We start from the raw sequence: 21024 nt of genomic DNA, 5'->3' as shown, positions 1-21024 counted from the left end.
GTGGCTGTTCGCGTCTATGATGCAGATATTCAAACGAGCGTCCAAACAGGATTCACTGTAGGGAGCTTTATTGTTACAGCAAGTGAGTGGCTTCATACTATTCTCTGGTGCCTTCATCCTCTTGCCCCCCCCCCCCCGAGCCATTACTATTTTGTGGACGAGATACTAATTCTCTGCCTCAGGTGCGCTATTGATTGCCTTGGTAACATTCTTGGATGCAGTGGGTAGTAAAACAGGTGACGAGTGAGCTTCCAAATGTCTTCCCCAGGCTGGACAGGAGAACAGTGACTGTGAGCTGCGACTTCAGCGCCGGCGTGGTCAGTGGGTTCGTCAAAAATAACTTTCTCATGGTGTCATGGATGTTTTGGAATTTTTAAGGGAATCTCCAGAGTCAGTGTTGTAAGGTGCCTGGCTCATGGTTGGGTAATTGACAACCAGAGCCCTACTTCTGTGACGGTACAGCCATATAGGATTACATTGCATTGCAGAGGGCGTTCTGGAATTCTGACTTCTGAAGAGGAAATAGTCTGCAGCCATAATGTGAATGCCACAACATTGTCTCATCACTATATATTCAACGATATAATAGACTTGTGTATTAACTATTTAGAAATTCGTGATCCAGATATAAAAATCACGAAATTTTGGGCTTGAATGATATTTTGGGCTTGAATGATTTATGTGAAATATCTTTATTTAGAGCTGATGATTTGTATCTACACCTGATTCTGAACATCAAAAGCAAGTCTGAGGCTACGATTTGTAAAGCCAGGGTCGTCTCTATCAAGACCTGGCGCGAGCCCTTGTGAGCCAATGTCGCAAAAACGCCCTTTCAGATTTTTTGTTGGCCCCTCTGCCTCACGAATGTGTCTCATACCTGTCCTACTCGATCCACGACCACTAGATAGTCTGAACGCCATTTGATGCTTCCAACAAAGCCATAAAATGACCAATATCTGTAACTGTCAGCGAGTACCATCTCGCGCGGCCGCCAATTTCTAAGTGCTTACCGGTCTGTACCCGAGATTCACATGCTTCTCGCCACTAATGGGGGCAGTCTCCACACTTCTCCTTGCGGCAGTTGTCGACGACAGACTGCGGTTGGCTCGTGTTGGTATCGAAGCACCAGTTGAGGCAGTTGCCAAAAGCAGACCCGCCCTGGCTGATGAAGAGATCGTCACACTGTGCGTGGGCGAGGACGGCCGCCTGGACAGTCAGAACAATATATGTAAGACGCATGTTGGCTTTTGTTGATTAGGGTATTCTTAATATTATAAAGAGAAGATAAATCGTACGAGCTTCTTAACCAGCTGCCGGTGGAAGCCCGTCGTCTTATATGTATATGTATGTACGCTTTGCAATGAAACACAGCCGTGTGGGAACACGGGCCTTGCTTGTTTGCTGTACGATTCACCTCCCCCACCCAGGCTGATTCAGGCCCAAGGGGGTCGAATCAACACGATGGTCATAAATCCACTATGGAACCAGCATTTTAAGTGCGAGTCATTTTTGCTGAGATCTATGGGATTCATCGTACTGGAATAAGGGACCATAATGTGCTATTATAATACATAAAACAGATGCCCCGAGTCAGCGGTGCAAGTTGACTGGCTCGTGGTTCTGTTATGTTTAATCAGATGCCTAGTCCCGCGGCTCATGCCGAGATGCTAGAATATGTTCTACCATCCTTGACCAGATGGGGAATTTAGGCCGATGCTGTTCGTCATTGAAGGTGTGATGACATTGTATACCAACTAGCGATACAAACTGATGCCTCACCAATCACTAGAGTGCCTCCTCATCCTGGGCCGGCCCCTACGCTCTTCAACTGCCCTTCTGCCCCGTTCATAATCATAATAATCATCACCACCGTCTCTCCCACGACGACGATACCTGTCCTCATCATAGTCGGCCGGGTCATACACGCTCCCCCTCCGGCGGTCCCTCTCCCGCTCCCGATCGCGATCCCACGGCCCGCCCTCGCCCTTCTCAAGGCGGTCCGCCCGGCTCAAGCCCCCATCCCGATCCTTCTCCCTTCTCCCCCTATCACTGCCCCCTCTCCTCGAGTCCTCACCACCGTCCTCCCCCTCCCAGCTATCCCGCTCGTCATACTCGCCCCGGCCCCCGTGCCGGCGGTGCGACCGCGACCGCAGCTCCTCGCGCCGCCGCTGCCTCCTGCGCCTCCGCGCCTCCTCTCCGTCATTGTCGTCGCCGCCGCCCTTCTGCTCCCCGTCGGTCTTCATGTTCTCGTACTTTTCCACGTCCTTCGTGACGTCGTACGCCAGCGTCAGCCCCAGCAGCCCAAGCACCACCGGCGGCACCCAGCCGTACCCGTGCTCCTTCTCCAGCTGCTTGCGCCGCGCGCGCATCTCCGGATGGGCCTTCGACGGCCGCGGGTCCGGCGGGAGCAAGTCTTTTGCTTTGACCATCTTCTTTGGGAGTTTGGCCTGGTGGCTGTTTCGGGGTTTCTCTCTCTTCCTTTCTTCCTTCCTCTTTCTCCCTGCTGGCCCTCTTCGTTTTGTGAGGTTAAAGTAGATATAGACGCCGCTTAGTTCAAGGTGAGCGGGCAGGTGAGTGGAGTCGCTGTGGCTGTGGAATTTCGGTGAGGAAACGTGCTCAGACGTGCTTAGGCCTTGACGTGGTGTGGCGAATGAAGTAAACTCGCTCAACACAGAGTATTACTAAAAGTGGAAATGAAATGTTTTTTTCGAGTTCGTGGAATGGAACTTGTTGATTTATATGGATCAATCCAAATTCCAGCGTTGATGTGGCTATCATCCAGGAGCACTAGCCCATACAGCAAGAGGAGGCAGCCACATGGCTTATATCCTCACGAACCCATGCCCGAATCCCCGGGGCCTAACCCAGGAGGGGAGAAGCAGAGACAAGCCAAACACAATCCCGCCCGTCAACGATCCCGACCCGTCGCTTGCTAGTCTCAAAGAGAGACAAGCGTGGACCAACGATCGGACGTTCCCTCTCCTCAGCCATTAGCCCCAGAGGACGAGCTAGGCTTGCTAGGCTCGCAGGCTCGCTAATAAGTACGGGGGTCCACGGGGTCTTGGGAAGGGAGAGCTGCGTTGGTCTGGAAGCGGGTGATGTCACCGGTATAGCCGCTGCATGATGGACGACGGTCTAGCCTCCAGGTGTGTGGTGAGCCGGGAGGCGGTGAACCCCACAGTTTTCCCACGATAAATGGTGCTGAGTGGCCAGGGCCGCCTCCTAGCCAGCCAAAGCCCAGCCGGCCGGCCAGCCCAGCCTCCTGACCACCTTACCAGGGGCCAGGAATGAGATGACGTACCCAGATCAGCAACGATGCGTTTCGCTGCATCTCTGGGGCGAATCGATGAGAATCGAGAGGATAGCGCCCATCCAGGCACACGTGAGCAAACGCAAACACAGACACTTACACAAGTACGCCCAAACACGCGAGCGGGAAGGATCAGGTACGTTCTGCATATCCTCGATTCTGTGAGACCCGAAAATGCTGTCTGATGCTGCCAGCCAAGCTTTTCTGATCTCGGGTATCTCCACGGGTTTGACGAGCCAGTCGGTTACCTGGTACGGTGGCCGCCTGACCTGCCTTGTGCACCCACATGCGTCAACGCTTAAAATGTGCACCCGGAATCCAGGGTCAGTCAATCAGCCTTTGGACAGGCACGTGGTCTGGAGCTTCAGTTCCGAAATGCATTTCTAAATACTCGCTCTCCTGGGCGCCATGGTCCTCCTCAGCGCCTCCTTGGCCTCCCTCTCCTCCTTGAGCGGCAACAAGCCCTTCTCTCTGAGGCCCTGCAGGAAGTCCTGCCCGTATCTATAGCCTAGTTGTGAGATCTCGTCGAATTTCCCAAAGTCGAGCGTGCCATAGTCGTCGATCGGCGGCCGCATGTAGATGCACCCGGGCAGATTCTTCGCCCGTTCCAGGGCATCGACGCTCGACACATACGCAAGACGCGCCTGGATCTCTGCCAGTGTTGGCGGGTTCGGCGTTGAGGAAAATGGGTTCCACCTGTTCCAGAACGCCCACGCGCCTGAGAGCGTGTCGCCGAATGACTGCGGGGTGTTATCGTCGAGAGACCCAACGTCTACAGCGAAAATTGTATCCACTCCCAGTGACTTCATGTGCGACACCGTCAGATTGTCGATGTAGCCACCATCCAACAGCATGCTGCCCTCATCGCAGAGGGGCGGGAGAAGACCTGCAAGAGACATTGATGCCCGAATATACCGCCATGCATAACCGCTGGTGTGGATCTCCGCTCGACTCTTGCTGATGTTGGTCGTGTTGCAGTAGAATTCCAACCAGAAGTCCTCAATCAGCGTCTTCTCGAATATCTTGAAAATACCCCGATTGAACTCGTGTCCAGTTGTATAGGAAGCCGACGGATAAGTGAGATCCAGCGCAAACCTCCATTTGCTGCCCATGCGGCCGGAAAATTTCTTTGCCAGTCCTAGGATAGGCACCACGTCTGCATGTCGAGCATAGAGGCCACCAACCAAGGAACCTATAGACGTGCCACCCACAATATCAATTGGAATGCCAGCTTCCTCCAACGCTCGGATAATGCCAACGTGCGCGATCCCTCGAGCTCCTCCACCACCAAGGACAAGGCCAACCGATCTGCCACACAATCGTCTTGCCAGGCGGTGGAAGTCACCCTTAAAAGGCGCGTCTGGTGCATAGACAGGGCTGTAGCGAACCTTCCTCGATGTGTACTTCTGGATTTCAGCTTGGAGTGTTTGTACCCGCTCTTTGATGTTGAGACCAAGGCGCTTGGCCCGAGGGTGAAGGGGCAGGTTCTCGCGCCCGATGTCCATTTGCACGTGGAAGTGCCCACCATTGATCCATACTCTGTTCTTCAGCCAGGCTCTCGTCATACCAGATACAGCGTATCTCTCAGCATGCAGCAAGACCAGGATCTTCTGTGCGGTGGATTTCTGACCCAGCATGAAGCGTTCGTACTCTCCAACTTCAGGTGACCCCTCTGCCAGACCAACTAGCAGAATACAGTCGGCCTGTGTTATACAGGTCTGGGTCCAAGCAGAATTGACATTGGTATCTGGTCACATCGTAATTGTCAGTAAATGTCAAATACGGCGCGGACAAAGTGAATAATGAATGTGTGTTTGTTGTGTTCAGGAAAAAATTAGAGTTAATGTTAACCATCACTGGCTGGCTGGCCTTTGGACTGTGGATTTCTCATCATAACGCAAAATGGAAGTTGATCGATGTCAAGAGAATGGTTGTTATGCTTACCTGCAACGTACACAACGAGACCGAACTTCTCCTCTAGGTCTGCCAGGTATTGGGATAGCCTTAACCTTCCCATTCTGTTGAAGGCGTGCTTTCCCAGGTGGTTGAGAATGGCCGATTGGTTCAGGACTGTAGCGCCGTTACGAGTGCCGACTTGCTGAAGCGCAGACATAAGGCGGTTCCCAAAATCAACCACGGGCACTCCTGCAGTCACGGGAAGGACCGCGACAGTTCGCAGGTTGAGCGTGGACGAGCTTTTGTTGACTGTCGTTCGGCTCCAGCCGTCTTTTGATATCACAGGATCGTCAACAAGGGCGCGCATTTTCGACGCGATCATCTTGGAGATCTTGATGGTGATACTTGGGTGTTCTTGTGCCAAGCTGTTGAACAGTGTGCGAGGAAACTTGACGATTTCTGTGTCTCGGATGGCGTGGAGGGTTCCAGTTCGAGCCGACTCCGTCAAGACCTCGAGCTCCCCGACGCTCTCGCCTTGGCCGTATTCCGCTCTAACAGACACTCCGCCATCTTTGCGATCTTCAACCAGACGCAGCCGGCCGTTGAGCACAAGGTAAATGGCGTCACTTTCGTCGCCCCCATGGAAGATGACCTGACCGGCATTGACCGACAGCCACTCCAGAGCGAAGTCAATATGGAGGATCAGCCGTGGCAACAGACTTGTCAGCCTCTTGGCCATTGTCAGCAGCACGATGGGATATTTGTCCACTATTCTTTCCAGGGATGCGCGGGGGAGGAAGCCAACATAGACGTCCGTTTTCGCGACAACGTCAATGAACGATCGGTAGGAAGACACAGTCCCGACGTAGCCGGCCAAACCCCCTGGTTTAATCAGCGCAACGCTTTTCCGGACAGCACCCTTCTTACGGGCATCAGAACCACCCTGGCCAAAGTCTGGCGCTGAGAACTCTGAGGCGGACGTTCCCGCGCGGCGGCGAGCAGAAAATTCATCTGATTCGTCGGTCGTGCCCTCACCAGAACTGTGCAAGATATCCCTAGGCTTTTCCTCGCAGGACGCGCACATGTCCAGGAAACCATCAATGACATAGTACAATCCAGGATTCCTTTCTCCCTGCTCGACAAGTACAGATCCTTTCGGGAAGAAGACGATTTCCAATTCGTGCTTCATGTCTTGAGCGAGAGCGTGAGGACTAGGTGAGGCGTGCGGCGCCAGGCCACTCGAGGTCACCGACTCGGTGTCGCCATCAACTGATGCATCAAACGGATCCATGAAGCCAAATGCGTTGTTCGAGAATATTGCCTTGTGGCGTCGCTGGTCGAATGAAACAAGCCTCGGTGAGGCTTCTACCGAATCGGTTCCCCGAGATGCTGTGCCATTCGCCTCTAGACCGATAGCCTTGAACATGCATTCTAAAATGGACTCGCGGAAAACGTTGTCCTCGTCAACTTGCTCCCTCTTCCCGAGAGATATTCGCTGGCTTGCAAAGGGATTGAATGTCCTCTCTGCCAAAGGTGACATCCCTTCCTTCTGCTGTCCTTCAGAGGGGTTGGTGGAGTCATGACGTGGAGCAGATAGCTGTCGTGATGAGCGGCCTCCACCCCGTGCGTGCTGGATATTAGCCAGAAGATCGCCCGGACTGGGCACATCGATTGAACTGCGCTCCTCAGGCGGGGATATGGTCGAAGTAACCACGGAGCCCTTCATAGCTTGCAACACAGCCTCTTTCCGCAGGCCTGTCGAGGATCTACGGCGGCGACCTGCCGCCACAGAGTTGTGAAGTGCGATGCCTTTCCCAGCCTCCCGTTCTCCGATCCGCTCGCGTTCTCGTTTGAATTTCTCCTTGAGACGCTCTAGCGGGTCTCCTCTCAACTGATTCGGCAGCTGAGAAACGGTATACTTGATCATGTTCTTCTCGGTCTGCAGCACTTCACCACCTAAGCCCAAATAGCTGAAAGCCGTTGCGAGGGTGACCCGTTGGAAGCGAGACAGGATCAAGTGTACGATGTGGGAGGTTGCCTTGGGATAGACGCGAATCAAGCGTCGGAAAGCACTAGCCGGGATGATGGCGATCGTGGTATCCACGGATGCCCTCGCAATCACATCTGGATGAACCGAGCTGGTTCCAACACGCTTGATCCCTGGCCTGGCCTGAAGCTGATGATGCTGAGGATAGTGTTGAGTGGGAGGAGTACTATCGTCGAGTGACATGTGTGGGACCCGCGGCAAAGTGCCACCGCCAGGCTGCAGGTTAGCAGGATCCTGAAGCCGAACACCTCGACTAGTTGATGGACCTTCTGACATCGGGGTACTAGGAAAAGAGACGGGTATCTCGTTGGGCTTCTCTAGACCAGCAGCCGAGGGGAACCTGGAATGGCCATCGTGGGATGCGGCTGTATCAGGCAAGGGTGGCTCGTCATCGGCATGCCGTAGCTTGACATCTTCGGTGAAGAGAGACATGATCGTGAATAGTGAGGACATGGGCGCGCCATTCCGCACTTCGGTGAGAAGCTGATATCGCTGCTGGCCGGGGCGGTGCATTTCCCCATCTTCGACATCACTGACCGAGTCCCACGAGCCTTCGCTGCCGCCGCTGATACCGGATGCACTTCTGCCTCCTCTCGCAGACTTGACAAAGATCTCAACAAGGCCATCGACGACTAGGCAAAAGCCTTGCTCGTCTTCGAGGTTCAGGGTCTCGCCTGCAATCAGCTTCCTTGTCTGCATGCTGCGAGTCAACTCATGGAAGACGGGCCTCTCCAAGTAGCCAAAGATCTTGATGGCGCTCAAAAACTCGTCCAAGTAATTGGCCAGGCCGGACTTGATGCCATCCTCATGTGTGTCAGGGAAGAGCTCCACCTCGGGTTCCTTTCTCTGAGGCTCTGGTGGGAGCCGGGAGTACATGTTCAGGTAACGATACCGAACAACCCAGCTGATTCCGGAAAATATCAACGCTATTATTATCATTCTAATTTTGAGGTTAGCACGCAGTCAAGGAAGAATTTGCGAGAGGCGGGGAAACCGGCGTACATGGTCGTGGCATTCATGGTAAACGTCAGGCTGGTGGAAAACAGATTGAAAAGAAGAGTGGGAATAGATATGGTGGTAAGCTTGAGGGCGAAGTAGATGATTGTGGACAGCAGCTGCAGTATCCAGAGGATCAGCCTCGCGATCAGGCCTATCCACGAGAACGAGCCGTGGGTGACGACGACATCATTGGCGCGTGTCATGACGGACGACAGTGCCGGGTTGGGGGCATTGATGGAGCCGGCACCGGCTGCGGTAGACAGAGCCGATGTGACGGCGGTGGTCGTAGCATTCAGAGACTCCATCTTGTTCCTGGTGGACAATGAAGCTCAGACTTGGCCAACTAGGTGCAGCACATGATGAAGGCCGCAACGCCGATTGGATGGCGCTGGCTGTGAGGGACAGAGCACCTCATCGACTCATGAGCGAGACCGAGAGATGATCACGGTTGAGATAGGCCGTGGTCGCGTGAGGCCACCGGAAGTTGAGCTCTTTGCCAGCGCTCGCGGTGTGGTTGTTGTTTGTGGGAAGGGAGCGAAGAGCAAAATGTTGCCTTGGTGTTGTTTTTTGCTGTCAGGCACGATCCACAGCAAAATTTCCCTAGGATGTAGACTATGGCGGGGAGCTATGACCACCTCAGCAATGGGCGGGCACGTCGGAACATTGGAAGCACCTTTTAGCCGACGGTACCCACTTACTAGACTAGACTGCTGTCTGCGGTCTACCGCGGTAGAGTACAGAATAGAACCCGGATACCGGCATCTTCTACTCTATTCTGTTCTTTTGTCTGACATGTCTCGCGTGGCCACTGCTCAAGGCAGACGCAACACGCACGTAGACTCCTATGGATACCGTATTGCTGCAGTCAGACGGCACTCTCCTGCACAAGTACTCAAACCATCACAATTAGCCTACCCGCCTGCCGCCTCCCACTCAGTCCCGTTAATTGATATGCAAAGGAATACGCATGGGACCGTCTCAAGCCACAGCCAGCCTTAGCCTGCCTGTTTGGAGCCTCGCCAATGCTTGTAACGACGTCTCACCCCCACTCTGCCAACCTAGACTCGTTAATTCCGTATTGCGAGTCCCTCGCCCGCCATCAACGTCAACCTAGCCCGGGGCCAGCGTCATCGACGCCTATGCATGTCGTGCAAAGAAAAAAGGTAGCCTGCATATGCATGCCGAGTGTGCCGGGCCGTTGGGCGGTGTAGTCTACCAATACGGAGGTCGGAGTTGGGTGCTCGACAGAAAGCAGAGCCGACCCTCGTTCTCGACCTCAACCTCGACATGGGCTTGAGTCACGGGTGATATTGCGTGCAGTCGTCAGGATTCGGATCCCTGCCCTATCTATTGCTACTGCTTACTGCCATCTCGCCCAGCCTCAGTGATCTCCCAGTCCCCGTCGCCGAGACGAGGTTCTAGAAACAACATAGCACCGTCGGAACGGCGCACTGTCCTCTACACCCGATCCTCCTAGATAAGAGGGCATCCCCCCAGTGGGTCATGGTAAAACTGCAATTGCAAGGGTCATGGTGTTTCCTTTTGTTGATGCCTTCGTTCGGCCATGGATTGGCTCTCTGTAGTCGATGCCTGGGCTTAGCCATGGAATGCCTACTCGAGTAAGCAGATGCCTTGGTATGCAGGACGATTCTTCATATCTTCTACACTTCAGGCACCACCCTTCCAGAACATAGCTGCCTGCCTGCGTCTGCACGCTAGGTTGGGATGGTGCATGCTGCCATGGCGGAACGGCATTTCATCTCTGCCCCGCTCATGCTTCTCTAACGCCTAGCCTCTAACAGTCCTATGTTTTAGCTTGCAAAAGTCCCTGCGCTTCGCGCCATCCCATCAAATGTTCCTCTTCCCGTTCAGGAAGCTGGTCCAAGAGACCCTTGGAAGGGTCTGTGACCAGTCCCTTGTTCTTGTCCGCTGCAGCAGCGCCGCAGTCTTACATGCACGTTGTTCGTACTACATGGCCAATTGCTGCATCCTACAATTTCTGCAAGATACCTAACCCACGAGTCCTACTCGTTCCTTTATATGGCTGCAAGTGCGCGCGGCTAGGGAATCTCACTCCCTTTCGCTTTTCAATCATCATCCTCACTCGCGCCATTGCTTACCATGGCCGAGGTCCATCTCTTTCAGTATGGATGGGCATACACCAGGGTACCTCAGCTGGGCCCCCATGGCTCGGTCCTCAAAAGTTTGAGTGCTTTTTCCTCATCAAGGTATGCCGGCTCACGCTCACTTTGTCTCCGTGCGATGTTACTGTTACCGGCGGCCCGGGCCCTAATTAATTCTTCTTGGCCCGCGATCCGATTGCTGACATCACGAACCTTACTGCACACAGCGAGTCTCATGTACCATGGATCCAAAGTGTCTCCGACCTGGCCACCTCCGGTCACTTCCAGATTGCGTTCTTGGTCATTTCGTTCTTGTGGACTGCAGCCAGTATCCGAGCCTCCAAGAGGATCAAGGTCGCCCCCCACCACCTCAAGGCATCCCAGATATCCGTCGGTTTTGAGCTCTGCTCGCAGATAAGTCGTGCATGCGCGTTAGCCTTCATCATCGTTGCTGCGGTCAGGGGCGATACTCAGCAATGGTTCAATGTTGCGCTCGTCGGCTGTGCCTTTGTCTTCGGCCTCACCAGGCTCGCTAGCGACTTGCGATGGCGCCATACTGCCCTGCACCAGGTGAATTTTCTCCTTGGGACATCGCTTCTGCTATTGGCAGCCGGCGAGGTTCTGCCGTTGTTGGAGATTAGCTCAACGTACCGTCCTGACGATACGGTCATTGGTGCCCTTGCTTCTCTCGCAGCTGCCAATTTCGTGGCAATCATTACACCTAGAGAATGGGCGCCGCCTCCGGTAATTTTTGACCTCATGAACGGCCCTGAGAATGTCGCCCCTGCCCCAGAGGAGACCTGTAGCTGGTGGAATCTTTACTTCACCTTCGAATGGCTCACTCCTCTGATCTGGAAGGGTTGCCGAAGGGCAGTCGACATGGACGAGCTTCCACCTCTGCCGTGGTACGACGAGCCCCTGTATCTTCTCTCGAGGATCCTACAAGCACGCGAAAAGAGCAGCGACACCTTCTGGACAGTCATGCGCTTCTTGCGCAAGGAAATTCCTCTGATGGCCTTCTTTTCAGGCACATGTTATGCGATCGAGCTTGTGGCACCCTTTGCGATGTACCAACTCCTAGCCTACCTCTCGAAGCCTGACCAGGCAACGCTTAGCCCTGCGATCTGGCTCTTTCTATTATTCGCTGGCCCTATGGCGAAAACCGTCCTCTTTCAGCAGTACATCTTCACGTCCACTCGATTAATCATCCGTGTCAAAGCCGCCATGACGCAGGAGCTATACCACCGGGCAATGTCCTCAATGGAGCTGGACGGAGACGTCCTGAATGATGCCAAAGGCCAGGAGGCTACGGCAAAAAAGACTACACACGCCGGCCAGTTGCAAAATCTGATGTCTGGCGACATCGATGCGATATGGCAGGCCCGAGATATTGTCTTGATAGGGATAGGGGCCCCTACAGGCACGCTGGTTGCTTTTATAGGTCTCTACTCGATCCTGGGCTGGCCAGCGCTTATCGGCTCTGCGCTCATCGTAATTGCGATACCTATTCCGACATATGTCGCTCAATTGATGGGCAAGAGCCAGCGCCAAGTCAAGGCAACGCAAGACGCTCGGATATCCCTGATTTCCGAGTACCTTGGCTCAATTAGAGCTATCAAGTACTTTGCCTGGGAAGACGCCATGGCAAAAGTGATTGACAATGCTAGAGACGCGGAGCAGAAAGTACTGTGGAGAATTGCTGTTCTCTACACATTGCTGGGTGAAGCGGTAGAGTTCATGCCAATGGTTTCTCTAGTTGTCATGTTCACTCTGTATACCAGCGTGGTCAAAGAACCCCTCACGGCTCAAGTTGCTTTCACGGTGCTATCGCTTGTTGCCACGATGAGAAACAACATCGCCATGTTTGGCTATCTTTCAAAGAACGTTACCAATGCCTGGATCTCTTTCGACCGCCTCAACAGGTATTTCAACAACACGACACCACTGATAACTTACCCTGAAGGACCGCTGCGAATCGAAAAGGCCACCTTTAGGCGGAACAAGAAGGCGGAATTCACCCTCAAGGACGTGTCAATAGACTTTGTCGAAGGAGGCCTAAATACCATTTTTGGAGCCTCTGGAAGTGGCAAGACCACCTTGCTGCTCTCCATTCTGGGGGAGACTATCAAGGAGTCAGGCTCGGTGACAAGGCCTGATGATGTCGCCTTCTCCTCCCAGACCACCTGGCTTCAGAGTGCATCTATCAGAGATAATATCCTGTTTTCCAGCCCCCTAGAGGAGGTCCGCTATAAACGCGTCATCGAGGCATGCTGCCTCCCACTGGACCTTTCAGAGCTTCCCGACGGTGACGAGACGGAAGTGGGAGAGAACGGAACGGCATTGTCGGGCGGTCAAAAGGCACGTGTCGCCCTTGCACGAGCCCTCTACTCCAAAGCCCCACTGCTCCTCCTGGACGACATCTTCTCCGCGCTCGATGCGAAGACCACTGCTTCCGTATGGGAGCAATGCTTCTGCAGTGATCTGCTGAAGGGCCGCACGGTCGTCCTCGTAACCCAGGTTAAATGGATTGCCGAGCAGGCCGACCTACATGTAGTGCTTGAGAACGGCGTGGTTACCGGTCAGGAGCAGCAAATCGGCGTTGTCCGCAAGCCCGTCCAAGTCGCCAAGGACGCCATCGAGGGTGACGGAGCTGACGCTACAGTTGCTGCCAATGGAAATGGGGTCAACGGGGCCAATGGCAGCGAGGCAGCGAAACCTCTTGCCACATCGAAGCCAAAGAAGGACGATATCGCGAAGGAAATGGAGGCGACCGGAAAAACTGGCAGAATGTCGTTCTTCCAGTACATGACTTATTTCGGAGGCCCTGCTTATGCTATCTTCACGATTCTTGCAACAGTTGCTGGTATCGCATTGTTGCTAGCTACGACTCTGTGGATCAGTGTCTGGGTCGACGCGGTTGATCGAGGTGATGCTGTTGATGTTGGCTATTACTTGGGAATCTACACGGCGATATCGGTCGGGAATCTTATTTTGGACGGCCTGATCTTTCTTGTCTACGCCAACGGTGGTTGGCAGGCTGCGAAGACGCTTCACGCCCAGTTTGTCCGCAGCGTCTTGAATGTCTCACTTGCATGGTACAAGGTCAGGCTATCTCCGTCAGCTGTGTCTCCCACCTCATCATCTAACATGCCTCTCACAGGACACACCCACCGGCCGCGTCATCAACCGGTTCTCTCGCGATATGGCCTCTCTCGATAACCAACTCTCCAGGATGCTCCAGGGCGCCCTGCAGCTTGCCGTCGAGCTGGTGTTTCGTTTGGGTGCCGTCACAGCCATCATGCCCATCTTCATCCTGCCCGGACTGTTCAGCTGCATAGTTGGCCTCGCAGCAGGTGAAATGTACACGCGGACTGCAGTGGTGGTGAAGCGACTGGTATCTTCCTCTCAGTCACCTGTCTTCTCCCAATTCAACGACGATATGGCTGGGATCCAGATCATCCGTGCCCGCAAGGGCATGCCCAAGAACTTCGGTAACCTTCTGGCGGAGCGTCTACGCCCATACAATCGTGCCAGTGAGACAAACTACAACCTGAACCGCTGGGTCGGCCTGAGGATAGATTTCGTCACTGCCCTGGTCATGGCCTGCGCAGGTGGCATTGCCATTTCAAAGGTCGGCATGATCCCTGCCGGGCTCGTGGGCTTCTCGCTTACGAACGCGAGCGGCCTGTCGTCGACAATCCTGTACTTGGTGAGGATCGCGAACGAGCTCGAGGTAGAACTGCAGAGCTTCCACCGCGTGCGGGAGTACGCGTCACTGGAGCCGGAAGAGAAGACTGAGGATGCCGCCGCCCCCGTCCCCGTGCCCGAGCAACACCACCAGGTCACGGAGGTCCCGGCATCGTGGCCCGCCACAGGAGCGATCGAGTTCCGCAACGTGACGATCCGTTACGACCCGGACGGGCCGGACATCCTGAAGGACATCAGCCTGAAGTTCGCGGCGGGCGAGCGCGTGGCGGTGGTGGGGCGCACGGGATCGGGCAAGAGCACGCTGGTGCTGTCGCTGCTGCGGTTCACGCACATCGTGCGCGGGCAGATCCTGTACGACGGCGTCGACATCACGTTAATCCCGCGACGACGTCTCCGCCACTCGCTCACCATCATCCCGCAGGAGGCCGTCCTCTTCAACGGCACCGTGGGCACCAACCTCGACCCCGCCGGCGTCATAGCCCCGGACGTCATCGAGAACGCCCTGGCGAGCTGCGCGGGCATCGCGAGCTTCAAGTTCCGCGACCGCGACGGGCCCAGGCCCGGCGGCGGGGAGGATCAAGAAGAAGGTGAGGAGCCTTCCGCCCCGGCAATACCAAACGAGCAGACCCCGCTCCTGAGCGGCCTCTCCACGCCGGACGCAGAGGCCCTGTCGTCGTCGGCGGCGGGGTTGTCACCATCGACGACTGTAGACGCAAAGGGCGAGAACTTCTCCCACGGCCAGCGGCAGGTGCTGTCGCTGTGCCGGGCGCTGGTGCGCAAGTCCAAGCTGATGCTGCTGGACGAGGCTACCGCGTCCATGGACTACGAGACGGACCACGGGATCCAGGCGGTGCTGCGGCGTGAGATATTCGGCGAGTCGGACGCCGGGAGGACGCTTGTGACCATTGCGCACCGGCTGCGCACTATTGCTGACTATGACCGGGTTGTGGTTATGGGTGGCGGTAGAGTTCTTGAGTGAGTGCTACGATTTCCACTTTCTTACATTCAACTGCCCCCCCCCCCCTTTTACCATGTCTCAAGTTTGATACCGCCACTTTCGAAGATGTAACTAACGCGTGCTTACTAGGATGGGGTCGCCCAAGGAGCTGTTCGAGGCGAAGGGTACTTTCTACGACATGGTGCAGCACTCAGGCGAGGTCCAGGAGTTACAGCATGTCTTTGGCGATTCAGAGTAAATCCCAACAGGCCGCCACAAAGTGCTCTGCATGTGGGTACCAGCATCTCGGTTGAAGTTCGAGAGATAGACCCGCTAGCTGTTATGTGATATAGATGCGCAGTGTGGATAATGCGCAAAGTGGCGTGTTCGATATAGAATAGGTCGCAAACCCGTGACAATTGTTGCCATTAAAAAAATTAAACAGGGCACATTCATGGCTTTGAAGTATAGAGTTGTTTTCATTCTACCTCACTTTCCCCAAAGCGGGATGGAGGCTAGTATCCGTGTTTTCAAAACGTCCGTCATCGCACGAACGAAGACATGCGTCCCTGTCAGTATTCATCCCGTTAAGAATGCAAGCCTCGTCTAATTTTTCTCCGACTCAATGGCCACGGCCAATTATTTTGTCCATCATCTAATCAAGATTATGTGAATACAAATAAAGTCAACCATCAGTCATTTTCACGTGTGCGTGTGAGAGAAAGAGAGACAAAGAGAGACAGGAAGCCACTGGTGCTTGGAACCGATCCGTATATGAACGCCCACCAGTCCAATGCTGACCCAAGAAAGGAAAATATCCGCCCGAATCAGGGTGCTTTTCACAGTATCATGCAAGCCGCCAGCAGGGCGACGAACGCGGCGCCGAAGGAGAACAGGTTCGCCGGCGCATCATTGGTGATCACCGAAGTGGTGCTGGCTGTTGGGACGGAGGTGGTGATGGTTCCGTTGCCGCCGCTGCTGCCAGATCCGGAGCTTCCTGAGCCTGAGCCTGAGCCACCACTTCCTGAGCTACCTGATCCAGAACCGGCTCCGGTGGGGTTTGTAGGGGTTCCAGGCAGAGTAGCGGTCGCACCGCCGGCACCGCCGCTCACACCTGACGCGCCCACGGTCACGACACTGCCGGCGCCCGCGGAGATACCGGGGGAGCCGCCATCAGCGCCGCTACCGGTGGCGGCGGCGGCAGAGGACACAGCAGCACCGCCAGCACCACCAGCAGTGGCGGTGCCAGAGGCCGAGGACGATGAGGACGACGAAGCATTGCAGGAGAGGTCGTAGAGCGGGGTGTTGGACAGGGTGCTACCGACGATTCCAAAGCTAGGGGAGGGCGTGGTGGGGGAGGCATCCTGAAGGGTGTACCACCAGGTGTTGGTCTTGCCAAACAGGGGGCAGCCGACGTCGTCCCAGTACGTCTTGGCGTTGGTGAGGCTAGCATCGGCTTGGTTCGCCGCTGGGCCACTGATGGGCCATCCAGTCTCGGTCACCCAGACCTCCTTGCCCTTGGCCGCGGCCTGGGTCGCGCCGAAGGCGTCGTTGAAGAGAGACGCGCCGTTCGAGATGGAGTTCGCCATTGTAGTCTTTAAGATGTTAGCGTTGGATATTGAGATACAGAACTGTTTTTCTAAAAACGTACCTGGAAGTAGGGGTAGGCATCGACGCCGAGGAAGTCGGCTGCTGAAATCACGGCATCGTTGGATGAGTTCACCCAAGCCGTCCAGGTATCGACGTGACCGACAGGTACACCAGAGAGAGGGGTGCCAGCGATGGCATCCCTGACCTGCTTGATGTAGCCGACGAGAACATCCGGTCCAACACCAGGGTTCTCCTTGTTGAGAATACCAGTAGGGGAGATACGGTAGAGATCCTCGGATCCAACAGAAATGCCGGCGACGAGGCCACCGAGCTGGGAGCCGTAGGTGGCTATGGCAGACTTGAGGGCGGCGATCTCGTTGGCGAAGTTGGCGTCACCGGCAGAGGCCCACAGGCCCATGAGGAGGGATGTCTTGGTGCTGATCGCCGCGGGAATGGCCTGGATGGGACTGTTGGTGGTGCCGCCTTGCTGGAATGGGGGTTAGCCGCAAGGTGCATGCCTGTGAGACATTTCAAAACAAGCAGACATGTGTAAACAAAAACACAGGCATACTCACCACTGTGGTGTATAGGCGAGCTGAGTTGAACACGCCTGGGGCAGAGATCAGGCCCTGAGAGGTCTTGAACTCGGACTCAAAGTCGCTCTGGACCTTGGCAGCGCCGGTGGTGAAGGTAGAGCCATAGTTGAAGCCCTGGTATGCGGCCAAAGCAGGCGAGGCGGCAACGAGGGCCACCAAAGAGGATGGGCCGAGCATTGTGAGAAGGACGGAAATATTGAGACTGGGTCGAGTAAAGAGGGTAAATTATTCTGGCAGGAGCTGGGGCTAATAGCTAGTCCACAAGGTCCAAAATGAGTCTTGGTGATGCTTTGGAGAAAAGAGGTTGAAGAAACGAGAGACGGATTAGTCTCTCTGTGTCTGTCCGTGTGTGGGCGTATGCCAGGTTGTTTATTAGTAGTGGCGTATGAGGCAAGTGGAATTGAGTGACGTAGAAGGAGATTCGAAGAAGGAGCTAAGCGGTAGCAGGAGTAGTAGCAGCAGTGTTGGTAGTATTGGGATAGTCAAGGACGTGAATGAACGACTGACTATTCAGTCCTCGGTATTATTACACGAAATGAACAGGGTGATGAGCGAATGTGTTGTCTTGTTTGAGACGGAGTAAGCCAACGAAGAGCAGACAGAGATGTCAAAGACGGGTGGCGAGCAGGAGGAGTAGTTTCAAAGAGAAGGAAAAGGTACTACAGGACACAAAGGATAGATGGATATATGGGACGGAGAGGGGGTGGGAGTGGGTTGAAGGGGGGGGTGTGACAACCCGGATCGATCGGACTGTTCACAACTCGCTTCTGGATGATGTTTGTTGGTTCGAGCGTGAGGATGAGAGCGAGCGCCAGCATGGAGCAGCACGAGCGTGTGAGCTCGTGTACGTGTGTCATTGCCCCATGGCGGGCCGACTGACTGATTGGATGTCTGGATGGGTTTCTCTCTCTGGCCTGCCGAGTTCGTTGGCGCCTACTGGCGTGCGCCCCCTGCGTGCAATGCTCCCCAAAGCGCAGCCAAGCCGTCCCAATCGGGAGACTGCTCGTCAGGTTCGTGCAGCTTGTTCCTGCGCTAGTGGCGCTGTCGTGCTGGGACCTGCTGGGTCGCACCGAGGATCCCTCGAGCTTCCCAGCTTTCCGTTGGTTGGGGTCTCCTGATGCCAACAGCAGAGTGCGTGGTCTAGTGTGTACGTGGGCCACCACTTGGAAGAATTTTCCTAGGAGCTGCATTGGTTTGTGGACGGTGCTCGAGGCCGTGGACTCCGTCTCTTCTCCTAAAGTCAGCCAGTGCAAAAAAAAGTCGGTTCGAGTTTGAACCTGCTGAGCTGGGTTGGATCTCCCGATCTTGGTTCATCCTGCTGCCCGGCATCTGAGGCCGTGGCCCATGTCCACCCAACATCCACTTCCCCAGAGTTGGATGTTGGATGTTGCACCCAGTGGAGTAAATGTTTGCAAACAAGCTTCTGGGCAGACAGGGGGGCATGTGTCGATTTTCCCTGCTTCGTCCAATCAGCCATGTCCAGATCGGGGCGGCCTTCCATATTTAGCCGTGCCGTTGGGGACCCAGACCTGGGCTGACAGGCAGGAATTCGGGGAAATACGAGCAGAAATTGACTTCTGTTGTGCTTCGTTTCCGGTTCTGATGTTGCTTTTCCCACGTCACGCACCCTTATGCAGCGATCCGCCGGCCCCTAGTGCTGTCCATCCTGGAAGCTATTACGTGGTCTGTCTTATATACCTATACAATGGGCGCACCCCCCCAGAATGCGTCTGGCCTTGGTGCCCGGAATCAAAACACAGGAGAACATGAACGTGACACTTTCGTCGCGTATATGGTCAGATGGTAGGGCTGTGGCTTGTGAAAGATTCACCAATGCATTTGCATGCTTTCGAGACCCATCTTCGTCCACAGACATCTTCCGGGAAATTGTTCAATGACAAGAAGAGGATCGCGAAGCCCAGTCTGACGGGCGTGTGTCGGTGACGGTTGTGTCACCTCATCTCAGGCAATCCCGGAGCCCAACACTCTGCAACATCAATTCATCACCACTCGCCGGAGGAATGCGAGCTCGCCCCACCACAATCACTCACAAGAAAGTCATCAACTTGTGCGACCTCCACAAGACAGCCCAGCCCCCAAGCACCGAGGATAGGCCCGTGAACACAATCAGCGGCCCATACGTCGTGCCGTAGCCAAACGCCCCCATCGAAGCCTGGCCCCCAGCCCTGAGCAGAGGCAGCCCAATCAGGCCGCCACTGACATACCCAATGCCCCTCGCGCCGTTTAGGAGGCCATAGAGCATCCCCGTGTCAACCGCCTCGTTGCTGTCCCTGGCCTCGCCCTCCAGCTCGTTCAGAACGCTGCCCCATGTCGCGGAGTACCCGCCCGCGAAGAAACCAAACGTGACTGAGAACAACACCAGCAGGGCCATGCTGCCCTGCGAGGTAAGTCCCCAGAACAGGAACGCGGCCAGCGCCGACCCGACAGCAGGGATCAATGTCACCGTCGCCGCCGAGAGCGCGAGGCGCTTGTTGTCGCACAGGAAGCCGAAGAAGGACGACGCGACGATGCCCGGCAAGTTGAACACGGTCAGCAGCAGCGTGGCCGACGCCTGTGACAGGCCGGCGACGTCGTGCGCATAAGTATTGAGGTACGTCTGCGGGATGCCGTACCCAGCGCTCTGGAGCAGGATAGCGCCGGCGTAGACGTAGATGGTCCTGTGGCGGAGGAAGTGCCACGGGAGGCGGCGTGACCGCGGCGGCGCGCCCGGGCGGCCCATTTCGAGGCTGGACGGGTGCGTCGGGATCAGCAGGATGGCGGGGATGCTGGTCGCGGCGACGATGGCCGCCCAGACCCTCACCGCCGTGCGGAAGCCGAACCTGTCGAGCAGCGCGCGCAGCAGAAACGGGCACGCGGAGCCGACGATGTTCTTGCACGATAGCGTCACGCCGTACGCGAGCGCGCGGTTGCCGCCCGCCCCGAACCACTCGCCTAGGGACAGCGTGGCCGGGCTGAAGACGAGGGCGCAGCCCAGCGGCGCCAGTACGCCCTGCGTCGCAACCAGGTGCCACACGTCGCTGCTCAGCGACGAGAGGAGGAAGCTGGCGCAGGTGAGAAGACTGCCGCACAGCGCGGCCGTCTGCCGCCAGCGAGCCCATCGTTTGGTGAACAGCGCGAAGAGGAATGGCATCGAGATGTAGATTATGCCGTTGAACGTCGTGCCGATCACGCCCGTGCTCTCGTTGCTGCCGCTCAGGGACCAGTTGCTGGTGAAGTACTCCTGGAAGACGCCGTAGCTCATTGCGAATCCTGTGTGTTACCATGTGAGCTAAGCTTGGTCGTGGAAGAGGAGGGCTGGAGGAGTGCTGCTTCCACTTACCCCATATTGGCAATTGAATTATCCCAGAGCCGATGAGAACACAAGCCCTTTTTGTTTTCACGCCATGTCGACTTGTTTCAGCCTGATCGTGACCAGTGGTCACTGTTTCCTCTGCTTGGACCTCCAACTCGTCGAGGTCGGACGTCGCCGTTTGGCGCAGTGCAGTAGTTTCGTTTTGTGGCATCGTGGATTATCTGAAGATTGAGTGGCGATACTAAGTAGAAGATATCTCATCATGCCAAGAGGGCCATCCGGTTTAAATGTACGGCATAAGCGATGATTTTAAGAGTCATAGGTGGAGGTAGTCCCGACGATGATGGCGATGGCAAGGATGAAGACAAGTTCGCGCCCTAGTTCCCCAAAGCGGATCAATGAGAAGTTGGCAACGCCGATCTCGGCAAGCACCTATCACCAATTTAGGATACCAATTCTGCCTCAGAATATCTCCTCTTGTCTATGTTTTCGAAATTTGGTCTAG

At 55.4% G+C, this 21024-nt stretch overlaps 5 protein-coding genes across 5 annotated transcripts; 1 reads left to right on the top strand and 4 right to left on the bottom strand.

Annotated features, from left to right (window-relative positions):
* Window positions 1–1775: 1775 nt before the first annotated feature.
* Window positions 1776–2429, bottom strand: J7T55_014375 (uncharacterized protein; the record flags this gene model as incomplete). The annotated part of the gene is made up of 1 exon (XM_053142365.1): window positions 1776–2429. The coding sequence occupies one exon, from the start codon at window positions 2427–2429 to the stop codon at window positions 1776–1778; it is 654 nt and encodes a 217-aa protein (XP_052994565.1).
* A 1264-nt stretch (window positions 2430–3693) lies between these two features.
* J7T55_014374 (uncharacterized protein) lies at window positions 3694–8557 on the bottom strand (the record flags this gene model as incomplete). The annotated part of the gene is made up of 3 exons (XM_053142364.1): window positions 3694–5057; window positions 5255–8193; window positions 8256–8557. The coding sequence occupies 3 exons, from the start codon at window positions 8555–8557 to the stop codon at window positions 3694–3696; spliced, it is 4605 nt and encodes a 1534-aa protein (XP_052994564.1).
* A 1816-nt stretch (window positions 8558–10373) lies between these two features.
* On the top strand, window positions 10374–15279 carry J7T55_014373 (uncharacterized protein; the record flags this gene model as incomplete). The annotated part of the gene is made up of 4 exons (XM_053142363.1): window positions 10374–10396; window positions 10603–13477; window positions 13536–15058; window positions 15171–15279. 4 exons carry the CDS (start codon window positions 10374–10376, stop codon window positions 15277–15279), a joined length of 4530 nt encoding a protein of 1509 aa, XP_052994563.1.
* A 580-nt stretch (window positions 15280–15859) lies between these two features.
* Window positions 15860–17383, bottom strand: J7T55_014372 (gpi-anchored cell wall beta-endoglucanase; the record flags this gene model as incomplete). Its single annotated transcript, XM_053142362.1, has 3 exons — window positions 15860–16615; window positions 16672–17097; window positions 17186–17383. 3 exons carry the CDS (start codon window positions 17381–17383, stop codon window positions 15860–15862), a joined length of 1380 nt encoding a protein of 459 aa, XP_052994562.1.
* Window positions 17384–19253: 1870 nt separating this feature from the next.
* Window positions 19254–20730, bottom strand: J7T55_014371 (uncharacterized protein; the record flags this gene model as incomplete). The annotated part of the gene is made up of 2 exons (XM_053142360.1): window positions 19254–20476; window positions 20547–20730. 2 exons carry the CDS (start codon window positions 20728–20730, stop codon window positions 19254–19256), a joined length of 1407 nt encoding a protein of 468 aa, XP_052994561.1.
* Between the last annotated feature and the right edge of the window lie 294 nt (window positions 20731–21024).

This window comes from Diaporthe amygdali, assembly GCF_026229845.1.
Source record: "Diaporthe amygdali strain CAA958 chromosome Unknown NODE_11_length_1138210_cov_64_948100, whole genome shotgun sequence".
Lineage (NCBI taxonomy): Eukaryota > Fungi > Ascomycota > Sordariomycetes > Diaporthales > Diaporthaceae > Diaporthe > Diaporthe amygdali.
This window is presented reverse-complemented; position numbering and strand designations above follow the sequence as displayed.